General features: G+C 31.1%; 1 protein-coding gene across 2 annotated transcripts in view; it reads left to right on the forward strand.

The window, feature by feature from the left end:
- The window catches only part of LOC143059788 (salivary peroxidase/catechol oxidase-like), a 44,475-nt gene extending 21,845 nt beyond the window's left edge, over positions 1-22,630 (forward strand). For both annotated transcript variants that reach the window (XM_076233352.1, XM_076233353.1), the window contains exons 2-13: positions 6,595-6,735; positions 7,195-7,374; positions 8,392-8,431; positions 9,571-9,680; positions 11,957-12,058; positions 13,823-13,909; positions 14,323-14,860; positions 16,347-16,544; positions 16,900-17,066; positions 17,536-17,644; positions 18,573-18,624; positions 19,532-22,630. In XM_076233352.1, coding sequence (XP_076089467.1) covers positions 6,595-6,735; positions 7,195-7,374; positions 8,392-8,431; positions 9,571-9,680; positions 11,957-12,058; positions 13,823-13,909; positions 14,323-14,860; positions 16,347-16,544; positions 16,900-17,066; positions 17,536-17,644; positions 18,573-18,624; positions 19,532-19,621 — 1,814 coding nt within the window. In that variant the 3' untranslated portion in view covers positions 19,622-22,630. The remainder of the gene's footprint in view (positions 1-6,594; positions 6,736-7,194; positions 7,375-8,391; positions 8,432-9,570; positions 9,681-11,956; positions 12,059-13,822; positions 13,910-14,322; positions 14,861-16,346; positions 16,545-16,899; positions 17,067-17,535; positions 17,645-18,572; positions 18,625-19,531) is intronic.
- The last annotated feature ends 1,345 nt before the right edge of the window (positions 22,631-23,975 follow it).

Here is a 23,975-nt window from a genome sequence, read left to right on the forward strand (position 1 = left end):
GTGGCCTGTTATTGGACGTTTGAGATTTTTGATAAATACAGGCTACAATAGCATACAGCAGTTTGAATTATTCCATGAAATTGTTTATAAAACATATAAATATATACATATAAATGTTGCGTATTATTGGACTTTTGAAGTGTTTCATACACATCGACGTTTACATTACTTAATACTTATGCAACGTTTCCTGTTTGCTATAGTAAATCAAATTAGAAATACCATAATAGATATGTAAGGTATCGACCTTCAATAAACAATTGACTGTTTTACTGCTTTAGTGATTAAGATTTTAACACAATGTTGACAGCTGTACCCCTATTTTCACATTTTTACCTATTATATCTGACATCTGTTGGTTTTGATAACACATCTTTGACAATACATTGGAATTTTATGCAACTGTCATACAAGTGTAAGGTTAACCTAGCTATTAAACCAGGTTTAATCCACCATTTTTTGCATAAAAAATGCATGTGCCAAGTCGTGAATATGACAGTTGTTTTCCATTTGTCTGATGTGTTTGAGCTTTTGATTTTGCCATTTACTAAAGGCCTTTCCATTTAGACTTTTTCTCGGAGTTATATATCACTTTTTACTGATTTACTCAGATTTTATTGTGTAACATTGGTGCAAGGTACAAACACAAAACTGGCTGTGATTGGCCAATAATAATAGATTTGGGTCTAATCAAATTTTAATCACAACGTATGTAAATACCAGGATCTTCTGCAGTACTTTAAACGATTGATAAAAGGGGGTTGTATTTCATGTAAACAGATTTCTAATGATGAATAGCAAACAATAAGAACATGTAGGAATAACATTTCGTGGTGAGATTAAAAAAACCAAATATTTGTAAATCCGGCTGTAGAGAGGCTAATTGTTTTTTTTGGTGTGTTTGATTATTATTTATTTTGAATTTTCAAATATTTTGGCCTCAGGCATCACTGACGAGCCATTGCATGTCGAAATGCGCATCTGATGCTGGAAAATGGTTCCGTTTATGTTATTAATATATGTAAAGTTGATTTATGTTTTATGAAACAGAAAGTAGAGATAATTTAAAAAGGTAAACCCTATCTTTTAGAGATTTTCTTTTATAATTAAATTAAATCCTGCACTCACTCAGAAATAAAAAAAGCTCGTTGTCCTGTGCTGATGAGTGCATTCAATATTATTTATTTTTAAATTGTGGGTTATAATCTTCATACAGTGGAAGAAATTCACAAAACACTTTGATCATTATAAGAGTTTTGATCATCGTCGAAAGCCGTACGGTAACTTATAATTCTTAACTCTGTTGAAATGTCTAATCTTAATATGAACTGTGATGATGCCTAAGTTTTATTAACCCAGACAACGCATCTTATGTTAAAATATAGGAAAATATAATTCTGTAAAGATATAATCTTTATTGATTGTATAAAAGCTTAAAAAAGTTTTTAAAACTTATAGTATTATATGTAAAGTTTTCTTATCTAAACATTTAGTTTACATTATAGCATAATTTTTTATTTTGAAAAAAAGATGAAAGTATCTCATATGTCTTAAAGGCATGGATATAATATGGTTTTAAAGATTTTTTATATTGTATATGATGATGGTATTGTATCGTGACACTATAATTAACCAGTTACTTTGTTACTTACTAGTAACAAAATGGTACTGCATTTATTTATGTGTCTGTTTATGTGGTTCATAAGTGTTTCTTTTTTCTCTTTTTTGATACAGATAAGACCGTTAGTTTTCCCGTTTGAATGATTATACACCAGTAATATTTCGGGCCCTTTATTGTTTGCCCGGTCGTCTGTTTGTTATTTTCTTTTTTAGGCCATAGCTTTGTCAGTAATTAGTTTGCATGCTCCTCTGGTATCGTTCGCCCCTCTTTCATAACCTACTTTTGTTATATGATCTGTTGATAAATGTAGAAGTTGTTTTAGGTATTTAGGTTCAAACTCGCTCTGGCAAAATTGACCCTAATTGGATTTAACTAATCATTGTAGGTCCCTTTTGGTTATTCAGCTCTTCTTATAGTCAGGTTTTGCTACACAATTATTTCTCAGGTTTCAAAATCTTTGATTTGATGACGAAGGTATAATATCAAGAATAGCGTTTGGACACTCCAATCTAAACAAAATGTTACTTTTTCATATTTGGTTCATTTACACCGACGGCTTACTGTAGCAAAATATTGGACCTTTGAAAAGTTGTAATAAACATCGACTTATAACTGTGGCCTGTTATAGGACTTTTGAGATGTTTCATAAACACAGGCTACAATAATATACCACTTTTTGAATAATTCCATGAAATATTTTTAAAAAACATGACGTATAAATGTTGCGTATTATTGGACTTTTAATGTGTCATACATATCGTCGTTTACCTTACTTTTAAGACGTTTCTTTAATATCTTTAGAAATGTAAAGTACCGACCTTCAATAAATGATGCACTGCTTTACTGCTTTAGTGATTGAGATTTTAACAAAATGGTTGACAGCTGTACCCCCCTTTTTTTTTTACCTATCATAGATGTTTGTTTTGTTCACACATCTTTTCCAATAAAATTGAATTTTATGCAACTGTCATACAAGTGTGAGGTTAACCTAGTTATAAAACCAGTTGCCATTTGCTTAGAGACTTTCAATTTAGACTTTTCCTCGGAGTTATATATTACTTTTAACTGATTTACTTGGGGTAACATTGGTTCAAGGTTCAAACACAAAACTGGCTGTGATTGGCCAATGATAATCGATTTTGATTTAATCAAATCTATTGAACAGCGGTATACTACTGTTGCCTTTATTAATCACAACGTATGTAAAGACTAGGATCTTCTGCGATATTTTAAACAATTGATAAAAGGGAGTTGTATTTCATGTAACAAGATTTCTAATGATGATTAGCAAACAATAAGAACATGAAGGTATAACATTTCGTGGTGAGATAAAAAAAAAAAAAAAAAACCAAATATTTGTAAATCAAATAAAATATTATGCAATCAAAAGAATGAGGAAAAGTAATTTATTTTGTTATTAATATTTGCTTAAGGTCAATAATTTATATCAGTTAGTTGTTCCGTGTACGTAATGTAAATCTGGGTTAAACACTTAGACATTATAACACTACTGTTGTTGAGTAGCTAGAACTTAAACGTTTGCAGTTTCCCCCCAAAAAAATATGACGGTAGTACAGCTAATACATTTACAAGAATTAGTTTTGATACAGCATAGAGAATTAGATTACAATAGTCAGAAAGTCTTATACAAACAGAATCAATACATTAAAATCTTTCTGTATTCCTAGAAAGAAACGCTTAATGTAGTCGGCAGATCAGGGGAGGATGAATGTGCTTTCTTAATTTTAGTTATATAATACATTATTTTCCAGAGGCCAGCTAAAGTCCGCATCCGGGTGTATTGCAGGCCCATTTTTTTTTTTAAGAAAATCACAGACAGAACACAACGAACCCAACCAAACTATAATAATTAGTGGTATATTAACTAGTTTAAACTATTGTTTGTGAAACTATTGTTAATAACTCAATTATGAGGCACATTTGGAATTACACAAAATTCAAAAATAATTTGTCGTTTGTACCCGGTAGTTGTGTAAAGAGGAAAAGTTAAATCGCAAAATCAAAAGTTCAAACACATCAAACGAATGGATAACAACTGTCATATTCCTGACTTGGTACAGGCATTTTCCTATGTAGAGAATGGTGGATTGAACCTGGTTTTATAACTAGCTAAACCTCTCACTTGTATAACAGTCGCATCAAATTCCCTTAAATTGTCACCGATGCGTGATCAAAAATATGTTTGACATTAAGTCTAAGTATAACTGGAGATATACAGTAAAATAGTTTTGTGATATATAGTTTTCAATGTAGGAGGAGAAAAAACTACTTTTTTTAATATATAATTAGAAATTTCAAAGTTTCATTTGACAAAGAGTCTTATTCCTAGAAAAATCATTTAGGAGCTCTTTGTACGTTTTAAACAACATATAATGTTTTTCTTAACTTTTGAGTTCGTTCATTTTACCATAAAAGAGAAACAACACAAAAATGATGAACTCCACGGAAGTTCCAAAATAGAAAGGCTTTAATCAAATGGTAAAATCAAAAGATCAAACACATAAAACACATCATGCGAATGGACACAACTGTACTATTCCTGGCTTCTTGTATATGTAATTTTGGATTACACATGACTATGGATCTTGCTAAATCTCTCTTTTTATGACAGTCGCATACAATTCTATTACATAAACAACACTGTGTGAGGAAAACAAACATACATAACAGATAAGCAATTTAGAGTTTATATTACAATAGATTTTTGAACGATTGTTTTTTTCACACAATGTTGTAAACGTACATGAAATAGAATTGTATGCGACTGTCATAACAGAGGGAGTTTTCGCAAGCTACATAACAAGGTTTAATCCAAGACAGTTGTTTTTCAATTGCTCCCTTTTAGTGATGAGGTTCGATTCTGTCAATTTTTATATTCCTTGCTCCTTGTATATGTAATTTTGGATTAAACATGACTATGGATCTTGCTAAATCTCTCTTTTTATGACAGTCGCATACAATTCTATTACATATACAACACTGTGTGAGGAAAACAAACATACATAACAGATAAACAATTAAGAGTTGATATTACAATAGATTTTTGAACGATTGTTTTTTCACACAATGTTGTAAATGTAATATAATTGTATGCGACTGTCATAACAGAGGGAACTTTAGCAAGCTACAAAACCAGGTTTAATCTAAGACAGTTGTTTTTAAATTGCTCCTTTTTAGTGATAAGGTCGATTCTGTCAATTTTTATGAAGTCTTCTTTTTGAAACTACCTTGGAGTTCGGTATTTTTGTTAAACATTTTTTGAAATTGTCCTTTTTGTATTGGTTTGCATTGTCAATTCGTGACAATATGTTTAAAATATATACGCGGCAGTAATAAACATACTATAAATCTATATATTTATAACATACATGTATCACATGATACTTGAAAGTCTTATAATTGTTTACATGTCAGACTTCAAGAGATTGAAAAATGGGGAAAACCTACAATTTGATACCCTAAGTTACACCTAATGCTTCGTAATATCATATCAATAACATGAATAAATAAATGCAATGTTATTTTCGCGACCGTATCAGAGATCGTATCAGACACCATTGTAAAAGGTTTTTACCCCACACCAGGATTCTAGGAACGTGTTCGATAATTGTTGAACAATCTTTCCTACTTTTTTAATTTTCGTGAGGTGTAGATTCGATAAGATAATTGAGATTATGTTTTAGTTGTTACCTATTATCCAGAGCGGGTATTTATGTCGCATACTATAGTATAAATATATGAATACCTTTAATTTTCAACTCATTGAATTTTTGTAGGTAAATTATTGTAGTTAACCCTGCTATTTGAAAACATTATAGAATGTCCTTCAACATTATATCAGTGTATAGTGTCACATTGCTAACATGACTTTATTAATAACCTTATATAGTATTATATATAATAAATTCTATAAAGTCAATCTTTTCTTTTGAAGATACCTTCAATATCGTAAATCCTCCACACATTCAATTTGTTTTTGCATGCATAAGTGCAAATGTTAAAATATTAATGTACACTAGAAATAACTAGAACTTCAGATGTCTACCTATAGTAAAAACATAAAATAACAGTTTATATGGAAAAATACAATCATTTACTTTTATCAAAAGAAATATTATATTATTTAAGTAGTGCTTTTATGTGAAAAAAATACATTGCCATGTACGTATTATTAAATTTCAATTCAACCTTTGGAATGTGAACTTTAGCTTCCCCTCTGATATACAGTTCATCCCCATTTTCACTGCCTGAGTTTACAATGATTATCCAGATTTCAACCAACGTCTAAGTTGCGGCACCATACCGGCGTTTTTTTTTTTAAATTGAAGCATATCTAGCTAGTATTGCATGATAAAGAAAATTGTTGTACATTGTTTTGCTCAGTGTCGACGCGTTGGCGACCTATATATTACAGACCTATATATTTTGCAAAATACAGAACTTACTGTTTTATACACGTCAGGAAAATATCCGAATTTTGTTCGACTCAGTAGTTTTCTTAGTCCAATGGTGAAATGGGTAGAACTTGTTTATATATTCTATATGTATGTCCAAGTTTCACCCGATACATAGTTATGTATATCTTACAGCTATGTGCTAAGGACTAGTTATGCATTACATCTTTTCTTTATAATTACATCGTTGCACGATACAGAATTTTCCTATATATTCCGACCCAAATGCTTTGACACGAGATGTTATACGAATGTAAAACTATTGCTATATAAAACAATTGTTATAAATGAGGTTTAGCACTATAAAACCAAGTTACATCCACAATTTTCTACGGTATCAAGTCAGGAATATGACAGTGGTTGCCCATCCGCTTGATATGCTTTGTTATTTGATTGTGCCATCATTTGATTAGGGACTTTCCGTTTTGACTTTTCCGCGGAGTTCAGTATTTTTGTGATTTGACTTTTATCTCTACCTAGAAGTGTTTATTATTTCAGCTCAGTGCCCGAGTGTTGCCCGATACAGAACTTTCGATGGTTATTGTAACAACTTAGTACATCCAACCTGGGGCCAGGCAGGAACTTATCAGAGAAGATTTCAAGACAGAAATGGCCATCCTTTGGTAGATTATGAGGACGGTAAATAAATTACAATATTAATCAAAATAATGTTTGAAAGATAGGCGATAATTTATCAATCAGAAATTAAGTAGTAAATAAACAATTCAACGACACAAATTTACGCCTTCATCTAATTCAATTAAACTTCTGTTGTGTCATGTTAGGAGCTTATCGTTTTAGTGATTTATAGTTCAGGTTTTGACCAACAATGAGATGGAATTTTAAACAGACTATTCAGTCCTAGAATCTCAGTAATGCGTATGATTGACCTGATGATCACGTCAATCATCTGACTCATCTGACTCAATTGTGCTTTTGGTAGATGCGAGGAAAAGTAATTTGTGTGTTTTGAATTTCATGTGATTTCCTTATATGTAAAGCAATATCAAATGGAAAACTCACGCATACATTGGTAATTGAAACCTCAGTTAAGCGTCTGCAGGACATGAACAAGTCATTTTTGTATTTTTATTTTAGGCGTTGATCTACCAAGAGGTGGAATGCCAAGTAGATTGCCAAGCCCAAGACTGGTCAGTAATACCATCAGTAAAGAATCGGATGGACCTGCTGACCAATCCGATAGTAAAAGATCTGGACAGACAATGGCGTTTGGTCAGTTAATGGCTCATGATTTTATCAAAACCAAAGTTATTTCTGGTAAGTACTTTATATTTTTGTACCCTTTTATGATATGCTCGCCATTCAATGTTTGATGTGAAAAAAATAAGAATACAATTAAATGCAATCAATAGCTAATTTTAATTAAGATCAATCATTTACAACCGTTGATATGTTAAAAAAATGATTGAGACATTACACAAAGATTGAAAAAAAACCCAACAAATCAAATCAAATATTTTCTCTTTTGAATTATCACAAAATGTGCAAAAACTATATTGAAATCTTTTCTAAATAAATGCAGTATGTTTTAACGATGAATTAACGATGTTATATGTATATCAACAACTCATAATTATTATTATCTTTTGCGCAACGGAAGATGAATTTTACGTCGATCTAAAATGTCAGTAAGGAACCCTTTAAATGTTTTTAAACTTGCCGACATTTATCCTAGATTTGTGCCTTCCAACTGTTTCTTTTCCAGACACAACTGACCAGTCTTATGTTAGACGAACGAAACGCGCATCAAGCGTTTCTATGTATATTCCTAATAAATTTGATGATTTCTATATTTATAGTCGCAAATATCCTTTTTTTACTTTCGAAAACTTACTTAGACAGGTAAAACGCAAAGTCAAGCCTGCAAGTAAAAACAAAACACAATACAATTATATCTTACAATATCCCTAGTTCCTTTATGACACCAAACAGATATACGATTCCTCTCCCTTCCATTTTTCAAAATTTAGTTAGAAAATGTACAGTCAAACAATCTTACACTAGTGCGGCAAGTTCAAAAAAGATTGTTGAGTGGTCATAAAAATATTCAAATAAAAGTATAAGCTGCTTTTATGCAACCTGTTATGTATCCTGTGTTATGTAGTACTAAGAGCAAAGACTGATAGGAAGTCAGAATATTGAATAAGTGATATGTCTACAGACTATCACCGTAGTAGCTTACACGTTATAAATCCTTTTTGTTCACCAAGTACAAATAAAAAAGCTATATTCATATCACATTAAACAGCTGTTAATCAATAAATCTATTTGCAGGTTTTGATTGTTGTGATGCAAGTAATTCAAACTACAACGAGTAAGTACTGTGATTCATTTCTAAGCTAAAAAAAAGACTCTGCTTGTACAAAACAAAGAGGTGGTATGATTACAAATGAGACAACTCTCCACAAGAAAGCAAATGACACAGAAATTAACAACCATATGTCCCCGTACAGTCTTCAAAAATAAGCAAAGAGCATACCGAATATGCAGCTGTTGAATATCTCGAAATGACAATTGTAAATCAATTCAATTGCAAAAACAAATGGCCTAAATTATGTACAAAGTATTGAATGAAAATTACATTTGATACACAGCAACAAAAGACAACCACTGAATAACAAGCTTGCTTACTTGTGATACACAATGTCAGGCTTTTCGTAAATTGTTTTATTTTAAATAAGGCTAATAGTTTTCTCAATTGAACAATTTCATAATTTTCATGTTAGTGCCTTTAATGGCCGACTATACGGTGTAAAGTTTCTCATAATTGAAGGCCATACAGTTGCCTATACTTGCTTATATTCACTTTATTTGAACTATACATTATAGTTTTTTTAAAAGGCAATCATATCATATCTCCTTATTTTTCACATTTAAAGAACACATCAATCATCTGCGGACAAACGTACTTCCAAACGTGTTACAGAATTTATCATGATACATATGTTTCTCATTATCTTTTTCAATTTAGTAAAGATAAATAGTTAAATGACTTATTATAAATAATTTAGTGTTGTTTGGAATAAAAACATGGGCATGAAGATCAGTCATAAAACACAACAGAAAGGGTTTTTCTTTCACATTAATCCCGTTCAAACACATTTTGCTTAACATACTATAATTTTTTGTAAATGGAGAATTATAAACTACATGATTACTTTGTACTAGATAGATATAAGAAGATGTGGTATGAGTGTAAGTGAGACAACTCTCATTCAAGTCCTAATTTGAAAAAAGTAAACCACTATAGGTCAAAGTACGGCCTTCAATACGGAGCCTTGACTCACACCTAACAGCAAGTTTAAAGGGCCCCAAAAAGTACTAGTGGAAAACCATTCAAACGTGAAACCAACGGTCTAAATTATATGAAACATTTATGAACCACATCAACACACAACAACCACTAAACAGCAGATTCTAGATTGATTTATATTGATAACTGAATCTTTGTAGCACTGGAGTATGTTTTAACTTTGAAATTCCAACCAACGATACTCGATTTACGCCCGGATGCAAGAATTTTATAAGAGCACCAAAGGCAACATCCGGTTCAAATCTACCAGGTAACATAGTCAAAAGTAAAACGATATTATTTTTCTGCCTTCTGTTGTTTGCTTTTCAGTTTTTTGTCTTATAATGTTGTCCGTTTTTCTTCAACTTCTAACGTCATTTTCTTAGTAAAGACTTGAAAGAATGGGAAAAATATTGATGATTCATGCTGCAGAAAATCAAAATCAGTATTAAGATTTGGAAGCATGTGATTTATTATTGAAATGAGTTTCTAAGGATAAAGTCGAGAACACGTTTTGACCTTTTAGTGTTTTAAAATAGAAAACATTGGACGCTGTAATTTTCTTTCTCGCTCTTAGTTATGCTTATACCAAGAGGATATTGTATTTCTTTATATTGGACAATATAAATTCTATGAGGACTCATTTGTATCCAACATCAATCTAGAATTAGCGATTGTCCCATAGAAACATACATGTATAATCTTAATTGATAGAATGATGTTGACAATTAAAAAAAAAACATGGCAATACTGGCAGATCATTGATATTTTGTGTTTAAAAAATTCATTGTTTTAGTCTTGAAAAATCAAGATACTTTATAGATATAAGAAGCTGTAATCTATAAGTCAACAATAAAGTGACCATGCCATGGCTAAAAAATAAAAATAAAAACAATTTCACTTACATGCCAATTTGTTTTTCCCTTGTTGAAATTGATAAGCTTTTGTGTTATACATGTAGTGATTAAGATTATAACACAATGTTGACTGATGTGTTCCCCGATTATTGATTTTTTTTACCTATTATGTGTATTTGTTGTGCTCATACACTGTTGCCAATATAATCGAAAACGTTTGTTCGATTTTTGTCGAAACAGCGAGACATAGCGATCTTACATTCCGTCGTCGGCGTCGTCGTCGTCGTCGTTGTCGTCGCCGGCGGCGTTCACGAATATTCACTCTGTTGTTCAAGTGTTTGAAATTTAAATAACTTTCTTTAACTATCGTGGATTTCTTTCAAACTTGGACAGAAGCTTGTTTATGATCATTAGAAAATAAACTCATCATAGAAAGTATCCAGAAAAAAATTTGGTAATTTTTTTTCCTGTTTTCCATATCTTACTTATAAATGAACTTTCTGCCAATTAATATTACATTTGCAATATATTTCCTGTTTCTGTACGTACTTATATATTGACTCAGTTTGTCCTCAAGTTAACATTACATACAGTCTGCAATTAAAGTTTTTAAAACATTTATTAGATTAATAAAGTAGGTGATACACCGAGTTCCGCGGTACCCTTCTGAATTATCTTCATTTGGTTATTGTACCAAGTCACGAATACAACAATTGTCTTCTATTTGTTAGATATATTTGAGCCAGTAATTTTTAGACTTTTCGGTTTGAACTTTCCTTGGAGTTTTTTGTTATTTTACTTATTACAAAAAAGTATACAACGTTGTTTATTCCTCTGAATGCAATTAGTGTTAACCTAAAGTCAATTGTGAGAAAGATATCCTTATAATTACAACAATAACTTTAAAATCAAAAACTAAAATACAGAAAGAATTTAAATAGATACAAACAATATGCTTTTCAACTTCGTCCTTTATTTGGCCTTTTTATCTTTTTTTTATTCGAGCGTCACTGATGAGTCTTTTATTGACGAAACGCGCATCTGGTGTAAATATAAAATTTCAATCCTGGTATCTATGATGACTTTATCTACAACCACTGGGTCGATGTCACTGCTGGTAGAGTTTTAAATTCCCAAAGGTATCACCAGCCTAGTAGTCAGCACTTCTGTGTTTACATGAATTATCGTTGACATGGTCATAATTATAAGTTAACTGTTTACAAAACGTTGATTTTATAAAATATTAGGCTTTATCTACCTCAGGAATAAATTACCTTATAGTCGCCGTCACGTAAAATTGGCACCATGATTGCTGTCGAATGTTTTGTTAAATATCAGCTGCATTCACTCGAGATGATGTTTTTTTCATAAGCGGAAGACAAATCATTTCCAAATATCTACCTTTTATTGTGTTTGCACTTGTTAGTTTAAAATTTTCAACCCCAAAAATTATACCAATTTTACGTGACGGTGACTATAGCTGTGTTAAGCAAAATGTTTTGGAACTTTTGGTTCTTAATGCTCTTCAACGTCTTACTTCATTTTGCCTTTTTAACTATTTTATTCGAGAGTTACTGATGAGTCTTTTGTAGATGAAACGCGTGTCTTGGGCAAATAAAACATTTCAATCCTGGTATCTTATGATGAGTTTATTTATACCATTTCAAATGTATTTGTATCCTTATTTCAGCATACAGAGAAAACTTAAACATGATCAGTTCATTTATTGATGCTGGGTTTCTGTATGGGAGTTCGGATACAGAAGTAGAAGCTTTACGTGAAAATGGCACATGTAAGTCTCTGGTAACATAGAGTTTCAATATAAAACCTAGTACACATGACATTTTATGATGTAAACGAACAAGGCAAAATATTATGTTGTTACACTTTTTGTGACCACTATTATCGATAGTATCATCAGCAATGTAGTTAGCACCATTGTATTAACTTAAATCATCACGGGAACTTTCTTGCATCTTTATAAAGAATAAGTATATGTACCGGTGTATCCATCCATGACAAAAAAGGTGAATAAAATTGAGAATGGAAATGGGGAATGTGTCAAAGCGACAACAACCCGACCATAGAACAGACAACAGCAGAATGTCACCAATAGGTCCTCAATGCAGCCAGAAATTCCCGCACCCGGAGGCGTCCTTCAGCTGGCCCCTAAATAAATATATATTCTAGTTCAGTGATAATGAAAGCCATACTAAACTCCAAATTATTCACAAGAAACTAAAATTTAAAATAATACATGACTAAATAAAGGCAACAGTAGAATACTCAAAATTCGTAAATCGATAGAGAAAAAACAAATCCGGGTTACAAACTAAAACTGAGGGAAACGTATCAAATATAAGAGAACTACGACAAAACAGAGACACAACACCGAAACGTAACAGACACAGAAACGAACTATAATGTAACAATGGCCATTTTCCTGACTTAGTACAGGGCATTTTATGAAAAAATGGTGTATTGAACCTGGTTTTGTGGCATGCCAAACCTCCCGCATTAATGGCAGTGTTAATTATAACATTAAAAAGACAATGGCCAGAGGCTCCTGACTTGGGATAGGCGCAAAAATGCGGCGCGGTTAAACATGCTTATGAGTTCAGAAATGTACAGAAAAAGCACACACAAATCTTGCAACTTTGTCATGGATTTGATTTGATCCGTGTACCAATGATAAGTCGTATAAAGACTTAACAGTAGTCTTGCTTATCAAATTATAAGCCTGATATCTTTGGTAAGATGTTACAACCACCTAGTTGACTTTCCGTGTTGATACTTGGAATTCAGTATACATTGTATTAGTTATTTTACTTTTTTCTAGAGACTGTTTGTTATGAAGGAAAAATGGTGCTATATTTACGTCTAAACAAGCATAGTCATATGAAATGTCGAACACTCTCTCATTGGTACGATACACCAAGATGTTTTAAAGGAGAGTGTCCAGTAAGACCCCTTTTTGGCCACAAAATATAGCAGTTTTACAAAATGTATTGAAAAGTAGAATGCTTCTGCTACATAAATATTGTTTGTTTTTGCCAATACAATGTACATATCGGGTACTAGCATCTTTAAACCTGCTAAATTACTGAAATCTTAACAATTTTTGCATTTTAGTTAAATTTAAGACGGTTTTCGTCTTAAATGAAAGTGGCCGCATTTGTGTTCATTCTTAATATTGAAATGTAAGTTGTATTTGATGATAGTACATAACATATATCAACTTTGAGGCGAAACACGGATGCGGCCACTTTAATTTTTGACAAAAAAACATCTGAAAAGTGACATATTTTGACATATTTGATAGATTTTTTATATTTAAGCTTGAATCGGAGCGTGTTAATGACTTAATCAGTTATAGTTTTTAACATTAACTAATTGAATCAACTGAAATAGACATTTAAGTGTTTAAAAAGTGTCAAAAATCTTTCGTCAGATGAACCTGAAATTTGAGGCCAAAATCGACCCTTATCGGACCTTCTCCTTTGTAGCATCACATTCAAATCTACTAACTCATGTTCAAACATCATATCTATTTCAGATCTGATGAAAACAGGAACCAACAATAACATACCATTAATGACTGGAGGTGGATGTGTACAATTCCATGGACAATGTCCACTAGCAGGTATAAGTACAAATTATTTACAAATGGTCCCAAGTAGGAATAGATAATTATGGTTACTAGTATTAAAATGTGATGTCCAAAAAGTTATTCAAGTTATTCATAACTTTGAAGGATATCTGTATCAAATGTATATATAAGATAGGATATCAAGCAAACAAGAAGACAAAACAGAAAAAGCAACAAAAAAACCCACCACAAAACAGCATACAACCTTAATAGCTGTATGCCACTACAAAAAAGGCGAAAGATACCAGAGGAACTTTCAAGCACATCGACAAAAAAACAAAACAAAGAACAACGCCATGGCTAAATATTTTAAATTCTTTTCAAAATCGGATATGATATGCAATATTTCACGAGTAAACTAGTGGTATAGTCAACGTTAGTCGAATAAGTTATGTTCTGTTTTATAGGAGAAAATAGAATTGCGGAAGCTCCTAATCTTGGGCTAAACCATTTGGTCTGGATCAGGGAACATAATCGTATAGCCACAATCCTAGATAACATCACAGATGTAAACGCTACAATATCATACATAGAAAATGGAAAGTTCTACCAAGAGACGAGAAAAGACATTATTTTCCAAGAAACACGGAGAATCATTATAGCCATGGTTCAACATATAACATACAATCATTATCTTCCTGCAATCCTTGATCAGGGCACAATGTCTGTGTATAATCTCTACTCCAAAACAACAGGATATGATCAGACATACGATTCGGAAACGGATGTGTCTATTAGAAACGCATTCGGAACAGCTGCGTTTCGTTTTGGACATTCGCAAATAATGAACAGCCTGTCATTCTTACATGATGATTTTGTCACCCTGAACGTTAGTTCACTCAAAGACAATTTCAAAGATCCACAAATTTATCTGACAAATGATGGAGAAAATATTAAAAACTTCGCTCGATGGTTGACCTTTCATCCTGCTGATCTGATCGACTCGTGAGTATAGAAACATACTTTATTATTGCTCATCTGATCGACCCGTGAGTATAGAAACATACTTTATTATTGCTGATCTGATCGACTCGTGAGTATAGAAAAAACTTTATTATTGCTGATCTGATCTACTCGTGAGTATAGAAACATACTTTATTATTGCTCATCTGATCGACCCGTGAGTATAGAAACATACTTTATTATTGCTGATCTGATCGACTCGTGAGTATAGAAAAAACTTTATTATTGCTGATCTGATCGACCCGTGAGTATAGAAACATACTTTATTATTGCTGATCTGATCGACTCGTGAGTATAGAAAAAACTTTATTATTGCTGATCTGATCGACCCGTGAGTATAGAAACATACTTTATTATTGCTGATCTGATCGACTCGTGAGTATAGAAAAAACTTTATTATTGCTGATCTGATCGACTCGTGAGTATAGAAACATACTTTATTATTGCTGATCTGATCGACCCGTGAGTATAGAAACATACTTTATTATTGCTGATCTGATCGACTCGTGAGTATAGAAAAAACTTTATTATTGCTGATCTGATCGACTCGTGAGTATAGAAACATACTTTATTATTGCTGATCTGATCGACCCGTGAGTATAGAAACATACTTTATTATTGCTGATCTGATCGACTCGTGAGTATAGAAAAAACTTTATTATTGCTGATCTGATCGACCCGTGAGTATAGAAACATACTTTATTATTGCTGATCTGATCGACTCGTGAGTATAGAAAAAACTTTATTATTGCTGATCTGATCGACCCGTGAGTATAGAAACATACTTTATTATTGCTGATCTGATCGACTCGTGAGTATAGAAAAAACTTTATTATTGCTGATCTGATCGACTCGTGAGTATAGAAAAAACTTTATTATTGCTGATCTGATCGACCCGTGAGTATAGAAACATACTTTATTATTGCTGATCTGATTGACCCGTGAGTATAGAAACATACTTTATTATTGCTGATCTGATCGACTCGTGAGTATAGAAACATACTTTATTGATATAAGTATAAAAATACATGTGTACATGTATTAATTATTACGTATTCTAACAAGTCAGGAATATGACAGTTGATTTTTATGCACTCGTTCCGTTGATTGTTTGTGTTTGATGTTACCAGTTTTTATGGACCTGTCAGATTTTAATTTACCTTAGAGTTTAGCATTTGTGTTATACTTTTCATTATAGAAATAATGATATAGAGCCATTTATCTTAACGTTGGTTTTTTGTTGCTATTTATTAAGTCACCGAAGTATATTTTGCACTATTCATATATATAAAACTAACTTGCTTTATAAAATCTCGCGTTTTATTCTCGTTGTAACTTATGTTGTTATAATTAAAAGCGACATCTAACAAAAGAAATAAAAAAATTATATAGCTATCACAAGAAAAGCATTGTGAACTCGCTGATTACTTGAATTCTATCTGTTAATTTTTTTCTTTTGTCTTTTCAGTATTTGTGTAGACAGTGCACGTGATAATTTATTTGTTCATCCCGATCCCCCTGGTGATGACCTATTTGCTATCAATATACAAAGAGGCAGAGATCAGGGAACACCTTCATTTAATAAGTGGCGGGAGTTTTGTGGATTAACTAACATGACCTTCGACGACTTTGGAAATTATAGTTCAAAATTAAGCAGTGTTTATGCGTACGTACTCATAGTCCTTGAAAGATTGCTACATAATGAACATTGAATGATTAGTTTCATTTGTATTATCATTTTACAGAACAAGTGTATCCTCTATTGAATATCATTTCAATATCAATACTAAAAATTGAGAAAACAAATCATTTAATTCATTATGCTTCCTCTTTTTGAATTTTGACAATTATTTTATTATCAATACTGAAAACAGAGAGAGAAAAAAATGAATTACAGTAATTTAAATCAAGTGAATGAGCTTCCTTTCTTTGAAGGTTTTTTCATAAATACTGAAAACTGGAGTTTTTAAATTATTTTTTTTTACTTCAAATCAATTAACTCATAACGCTTCTAATTTTAGATCACCAGACGATATCGACTTATTTATTGGCGGCTTGTTAGAGAAGGGAATAGACGGAAGCGTAGGTCCAACATTCGCCTGTATGATAGCCAAACAATTCCAACTAATGAAGACAGGAGACAGGTACTGGTATGAAAGATCGGATTCTAATTTCGCATTTACAGAAGGTAATACAACACAGATGACTTTGGTTTGTTTGTAGTGTTCAGAAGTACTTAATCTGGTTTCAAAATATAGAAAAAAAAGCAACAATTTATTGCGGTTATTCACCATTTTTCCACATGTCCATAGCATATTTTGTATTCGTAAGAACTATTACCATTATTCATGTTATTCTGAAATAAAAACAAAAAGATATGAAAGAAAAAAAAATTCTTATATATTGTCAACGGTTAAATAGAAATATCATGTGTTTTTTGTTTATTTCAGTTCAAATTTAGCAGACAGGTACATTTGGTGTATTAAATTTAGAAACACTTTGGAATCGTTAAATAATATTTTTTTTATATGTCAAACCAACCAAGCACATCAAATGTGGATTAAGGCATATAGTTTCTTACACAATAATTATCTATATTTTTTTTATACCCTTTCTATTACTGTGTATTATTGAAGATTTCTCAATTATATTTTTAGCTCAAGTTAATTCAATCAAAAGAAGTGCCAGTCTTTCAAAAGTATTTTGCGAAACCATTGGTCTTCAGAAAATACACGGAGATGTCTTCAGAAATCCATCTGATACAAGGTGAGATGAAATTATTGTAGGCTTAATGTGAGAACATTTACAATAAGAAGGACCACTAGAGATGTTTTTGGAGAATTCTGAAAAATAAACCCGAATGAAAAATTAAAACGTATGGTATGGTTACTGAATTAGCTGTACATGTAATTGAACACGTAAAAGAGGGACGAAATATACCAGAGGGACAGCTAAACTTATAAATCGAAAATAAACTGACTAAAAATGAAAAAGACAAACAGACAAACAATAGTATATATGACACAACATAGAAAAAGTAAGAATAAACAACACGAACCCCACCAAAAACTAGGGATGATCTGAGGTGCTTCGGAAGGGTAAGCAGATCCTGCTCCACATGTGGTACCCGCCGTGTTGTTTATGCGATAAACTTCTAGAGCATTTTAAGATGAAGAGCAACTGAAATCAACACAAAACTCATTTTGTCATCACTATAATAACGACTAACACGATCTTACTTAGAGTATAACAGTTGTTTTGTAGTCGTTCTATCTATTGGTTAACATCGTTTTCAACTATTGGTCGAAATGCTGGTGCCGTAAAAAGCCACACAAAAAAAAAAAAAAAAAAAAATTGACAGATTTAGTGTCTGAAGCGCATTCCTTGATTTATACGTTTATACGGTCATACCGACTATTTGAAATGAGTTCATAATTATGTGAAAGCTAAATCAGAAGAAAAAAAATAATAACATAAATCCATGTAATATTTTACAGAGAGATTTCAATAAAAAAATAAAATAAAAAGAATAATAATAAAAAAAACCGAGAAGAGAGAGTTTGAAACTTTTTTTCTGAATAATTTCTAAATCTAAAAAGCGGACAATTTATGAAATGTATATTTTGAGTACTTTTAAGTTTTCTTCTATATGAATCACAGTAAAATACGACCAAATACATTATTTTTATTTCAGCATGTTAGTAAACTGTACAGATCTACCTGATATTGACTTCTCTCTTTGGAAGGTGAGTTGTACCATTTGTTTTACCATGTTAAACTGATGTTAATATTTATAATTTGAAATTTCGTAGGAAGAGTTTTATGTTTGATGAAAGTAAACATCATTTTGGATAAATATTTTTAGTTAAAAAGATATTTTAGTTGTAATTGCTTCATAATAGAAATATACAAGGATTTGTTTTATAATCAATCTAATTAAAATATATACTGTGTGTGAGGTTAAGCTTACTCTGAAACCATGTTTAACCATCCATTTTTCTTCTGTACCAACTCAGTAGGTTCTCATTTGTTTGTCACTCTTTCCGTTTGTAGACAACATTTGATTTGGTCAGTTTGATGTTTTTGAATTGCCCTTCTCTGAATTGGCATTGGAGTTCGATATTTTTGTTATATTTTTCCAGCTTTACAAAGATCTGACAATACTTTATTATAATTTCCCATCTGGCAATATTTACATCAGCCGATGAAATATCAGCTCCAAAATTAACAAAGAAAATTCATCACGATTAAACCCATGATCCAGGAAAGTTTTTTGAAGAAAAGTAAATAGAGCGTTGTCATATCATAACAATCTTAGCATTGACACATAATATTTATATACATTTCAACCAATAGAAATAGAAAAATGTGGTATGCATGAGTGCCAATTAGACAACTCTCCATTCAGGTCAAAATATATAAGAAGTAAACCTGTCAAAATATGGATTTCAACACGGACTCTTGGCTCACACCAAACAGCAAGCTACAAAGTTCCTCAAAACTCCAAACAGAGGAACCAAAGGGAGAAATCGATATAAAAAAGCGAAAAACGAGAAACACATATAAATATACCAACACATGACAACCACTGAACAACAGGCTCCTGACTCGTTTTTGGTTTCGTAGTGTTTTTTTCCCTCCTTTTTATTGTAGATGGATGTCTCGGGTTCAACAGAACGGATTGGATATACAACAGGAATCTCCCTAGCTGTTATATTCCAGTATATACTAGTCAGCCTATAGACATTGGATCAAATTTGTGATATTATAAACGACCAATTCGGGGAGAAGTTACATACAAACACATTCCAATCTATCCATTTTAAACAACATGTATGTGAACGCTAAAGTCGTTCTAGGTGAAGGTATCATGATAGTTTAATTAAAGTACGTGTTCTTTAAACAAAATATTGAGAATAGTTATAGATTTATTGATAAAATTGAACTCTCATTGGGAAATCCTTTAGTCTAAATACTATTCATAAGACTAGATCAATTAATACAAAACGAACTAACGATTGCTATACAAATTGGAATAACGATGTTTATTTTTGCTAAATTCTATTAATTTATTCATTCGTATATTTATATATTTTCTGTGATATATTATTTACATGAACATGTGAAAATCAGATCCGTCAAACCTATGTTTCTAATAATTTATTCATTCTTATATTTATATATTTTCTGTGTTATATTATTTACATGAACATGTGAAAATCAGATCCGTCAAACCTATGTTTCTATTAATTTATTCATTCTTATATTTATATATTTTCTGTGATATATTATTTACATGAACATGTGAAAATCAGATCCGTCAAACCTCTATGTTTAATATATTTACTGTGATATATTATTTACATGAACATGTGAAAGTCCCTCTATGTTTAAGATATTTACATATTGAAGCTTTTCATTCTTTACCACGTGATATTAAGACTTTTCTTTGGTTTAATCTATGATCTGCCCTTTTCTATTTGTACTATATGTCTTATTTTATATACATGACCATGTGTAGATCTGATCCGTCCAATAAACAGTTATATCATATCTTCTAATATCTATATAAGATATGTAAATATCTAAGCTATACAATCTCAAACCTGTGATATTAATAGACTTCTCTTTGGTTAAATCTATGATCCGTCCTTTTCCTATTACTTGCGATATTCGAAGGTCTTTTCGTATTTTTTTTATTATTTACATAACTTGTCCTTCGCCTGTCACAATTTTTGTATATAATATCTTAAAGTTAGTTTTAGTCATTACAATGAATGTCAATGACTTTTATTTGCGATTCATTATTTAGAAGGTCATTTATTTTCTAAACGAAATGCGTTTTGGGAAATCTTCAATCAGGGATCTTGCAAGTGATTTTTGAAATATGTTTTGTATTTTTATTTTTCAAACTAGTTTCTTGAATAGTAAAATTTGAAATACACAATTAAAAAATTTCCCATGGAAAAGTGAGACAAAATTTAGAAATAAAGTGCCATATGATTAGTGCTATTCAGACATACTGTTTTAAGGATGTACTTAGGTGAGGTATTGGAATTTGTGTCAAATGTTCGGACTCATTGGTGTTTTTCCTTACAATACAATGTGAAATATTTTGCCCCATAACACCCATTTATTTTTTCATATAAGACTTAATAGCTCATGAAAGGTCATTTACCAAAATTTTAGAAGATTCTTAATTTTCTTTCTTTTGTTTTGAGACCCAAATGATACCAATGCAAATATAAGGTAAAAGTCAGAGTCAGCCTTTTCCCGCCATATTTTAAATCTCAAATATCTCGAAAAGGAGGTCCATGACCTATCATTTTGTTAGCTTATCTTTATCCTTAATTGATGCTCTACCAGCTTATGGTATCAATTTTAATTTCTTAATTTCTTAATTTTTACCTAACCTCACCTAAGTACATCTTTAATATTATTGGAAGCATTTTACATAACAGATTTATTTGAGTGTTTATACTATTGCCATTGTTGAGATCATTATATCTGTCCTGATTGTTCGTATGTCCGTCCATTGTCAGGATAAAGTTTGTTTGTTTGTTATGAATGTATATATTGACTGTGTAGAAAAATCAAGTTTCTGTTAATGGTATTTTAATTTGAACTTTGTTAAATGGATGTTTTCCCATAGTCAAAAACCCAGATTTATTGTTTCATTTAACAGGAAAATGTATAAGTGTGAGAAGAGCTAGTTGTTTTATGCACACATACTTTTATGTTTATCATGTTAACGATAAATACCAAAAAAGCTATGAAGTCAAAAGAAAGAATACTCCGCAAATATTCCGAATCAATACATATTGTTAATCTACTATATGATACGTAATGTTAATTATAATAAATGCATTCCCCTTGCATATATTACATATATCGTCGCTGGGCTTCTAAAACGTTGTAAATCACCAAGTTTTCAAGAAAAAAATATCTCACAAACAGACTTTGACAATTTTGACAAAATACATGCTTCCAAAATGTCGTATGTGAACTTGAACATTTTTGCAAATAGCAGTGAATTAAAAACTGTGACATTTCTGAATTATCCAAGAACTTCAATTATTTTCACAGAAATAAAGAAATTACAATTATTTCATTCCCAAAGTCCACTATACAACGATTTTCAAGATTTCATACAACATTTTGGAAGCAAACTTTACAAACAACTGACATTGCTAAATTTGTAATATGTCCTATTTCAAGCGTTTTGATTGGTCTAACTGTATGCTATTTTGTAAAACCAAAGATTTCCTCCGACCCAGACCATTGGTGTCAAAAAGTATTTTTAGCCAAAAAGTCATATACGACATTTTGGAAGCCCAGCGACGATATACTTATTTCCTCCAAAAAGGTCTATCAGTTTTTTTCATGTACAGTTTCACTTATATATTTATGTGAGATAAATGCAGGTATTTATCAATAAGTATAGAGTCCCAATCATGGTTTACGTATATTCGTAAGGTTATATTAAAAACAATTGAACTATGCAATGTATTACGTTTGATTTTTTATAAATGAAGATTCATTTAAATGTTATTGTTTTACTTGTTTTCTACGTTGAAGAAAAAAATACAAAGTATGTTAATCTTATTTATCATTTTATAATGAATATTTACATGCATATTGATTTTGACTAATATACTACATATCACGTGATTAGATTTGTCATTTTGTACCATTCATTGTAAGAGTGAGCGAAACAATTTAGAGACCCTATGTCCACCTTTTGGTATGATTTGTTTTCCTTAAAAAACAAAGAACTAAACAACAACTAGATAAAATTAGGCAGTCTTTTGTGTATTTTCAATATTGAGAGGGCTTCAAATCATATGCAGAAGAATATTAGCCTCAACTGTAGTAGTGAACAAAACAAGTCTATTTTTGCAGTTTTTCCGGTTTATAGGATTATCATAAAAGATGACTACACCTCAATGATCATTTACTAACATTTTCAAATTAATACTTTGACATCACATACAATAATTTCTCTATGTATGCTTGACTACGAAAAATTACACGTTTTAAGTCTGTTTCTTGAAAATAATATATATTATGCAACAACTTCAATTTAAATGCACTTGCCATTAGGATGCTGCAAAGAATTGCAATAACAATCCTAGCGTAACACAATAATATACTTCTATGATTTTGAAACCAACAACAATTTGATATATATATATATAAATATTGCTATTCTATTTTTAATTTTTTAATAAATACATATTTCTCACTGTGATAAAATAACTTTATTGTTGATAAATAGCATTCACAATGTTATATTTTATGAGAAACCTATTATCATATACATATCTACAAATTGTTATATTTTCATATATTTTTATTGAATTAAAACATTTAATCAATATGCTTCATTTGAATGTACCAATTCGTTATTCTAGAGCTTTGGAATGTTTTTTGAATAGAAGAATGCCATCATGTATAACTTTGATGACAAATACCAAAATATCAGGGTTTTTTTCCCTTCAGTGTCGGTATACGTAAAAAGTAAAATCACAAAAATACCGAACGCTGAGGAAAATTCAAAACGGAAAGTTCCTAATCAAATAGCAAAATCAAAAGCCCAAACACCTTAAACGAATGGAAATAAAACTGACTTGGTACATGCATTTTCTTAAGTAGGTGGCGGATTAAACCTGGTTTTGTAGCTAAACCTGTCACTTGAAATACGATTTCAATCCGTGTGTGCAGTTTTACTGTAGAGACACTTACTTTCAAATCTTTCGCACTAAAACCGGTATCGTAACTCCGTTAATTTTATTTCGTACAACTGGTCATTAAGAGCTACCATGAAACATGAGTCGAAAAACTTGAATGTCAGATTTACTTCAATTTTTAAGGGACGCGTGTCACTCATTTTTCAATTTAAATGAAGTGTTTCATATACTATTGTCAATGGACTGTTGAATGACCATTCTATGTGTTTCAATGGGATTTCCTCAGATTTTGTTTAACCCCTTTTTTGGCTTATGAGATATGATCATCGATAAATAACTGTTGACTCTATTTTATCGACATACATACCTGAGAGTAGAAAAAACCTGACTAAGCAAATAGTCATAAT

This window comes from Mytilus galloprovincialis, chromosome 14 (assembly GCF_965363235.1).
Source record: "Mytilus galloprovincialis chromosome 14, xbMytGall1.hap1.1, whole genome shotgun sequence".
NCBI lineage: Eukaryota > Metazoa > Mollusca > Bivalvia > Mytilida > Mytilidae > Mytilus > Mytilus galloprovincialis.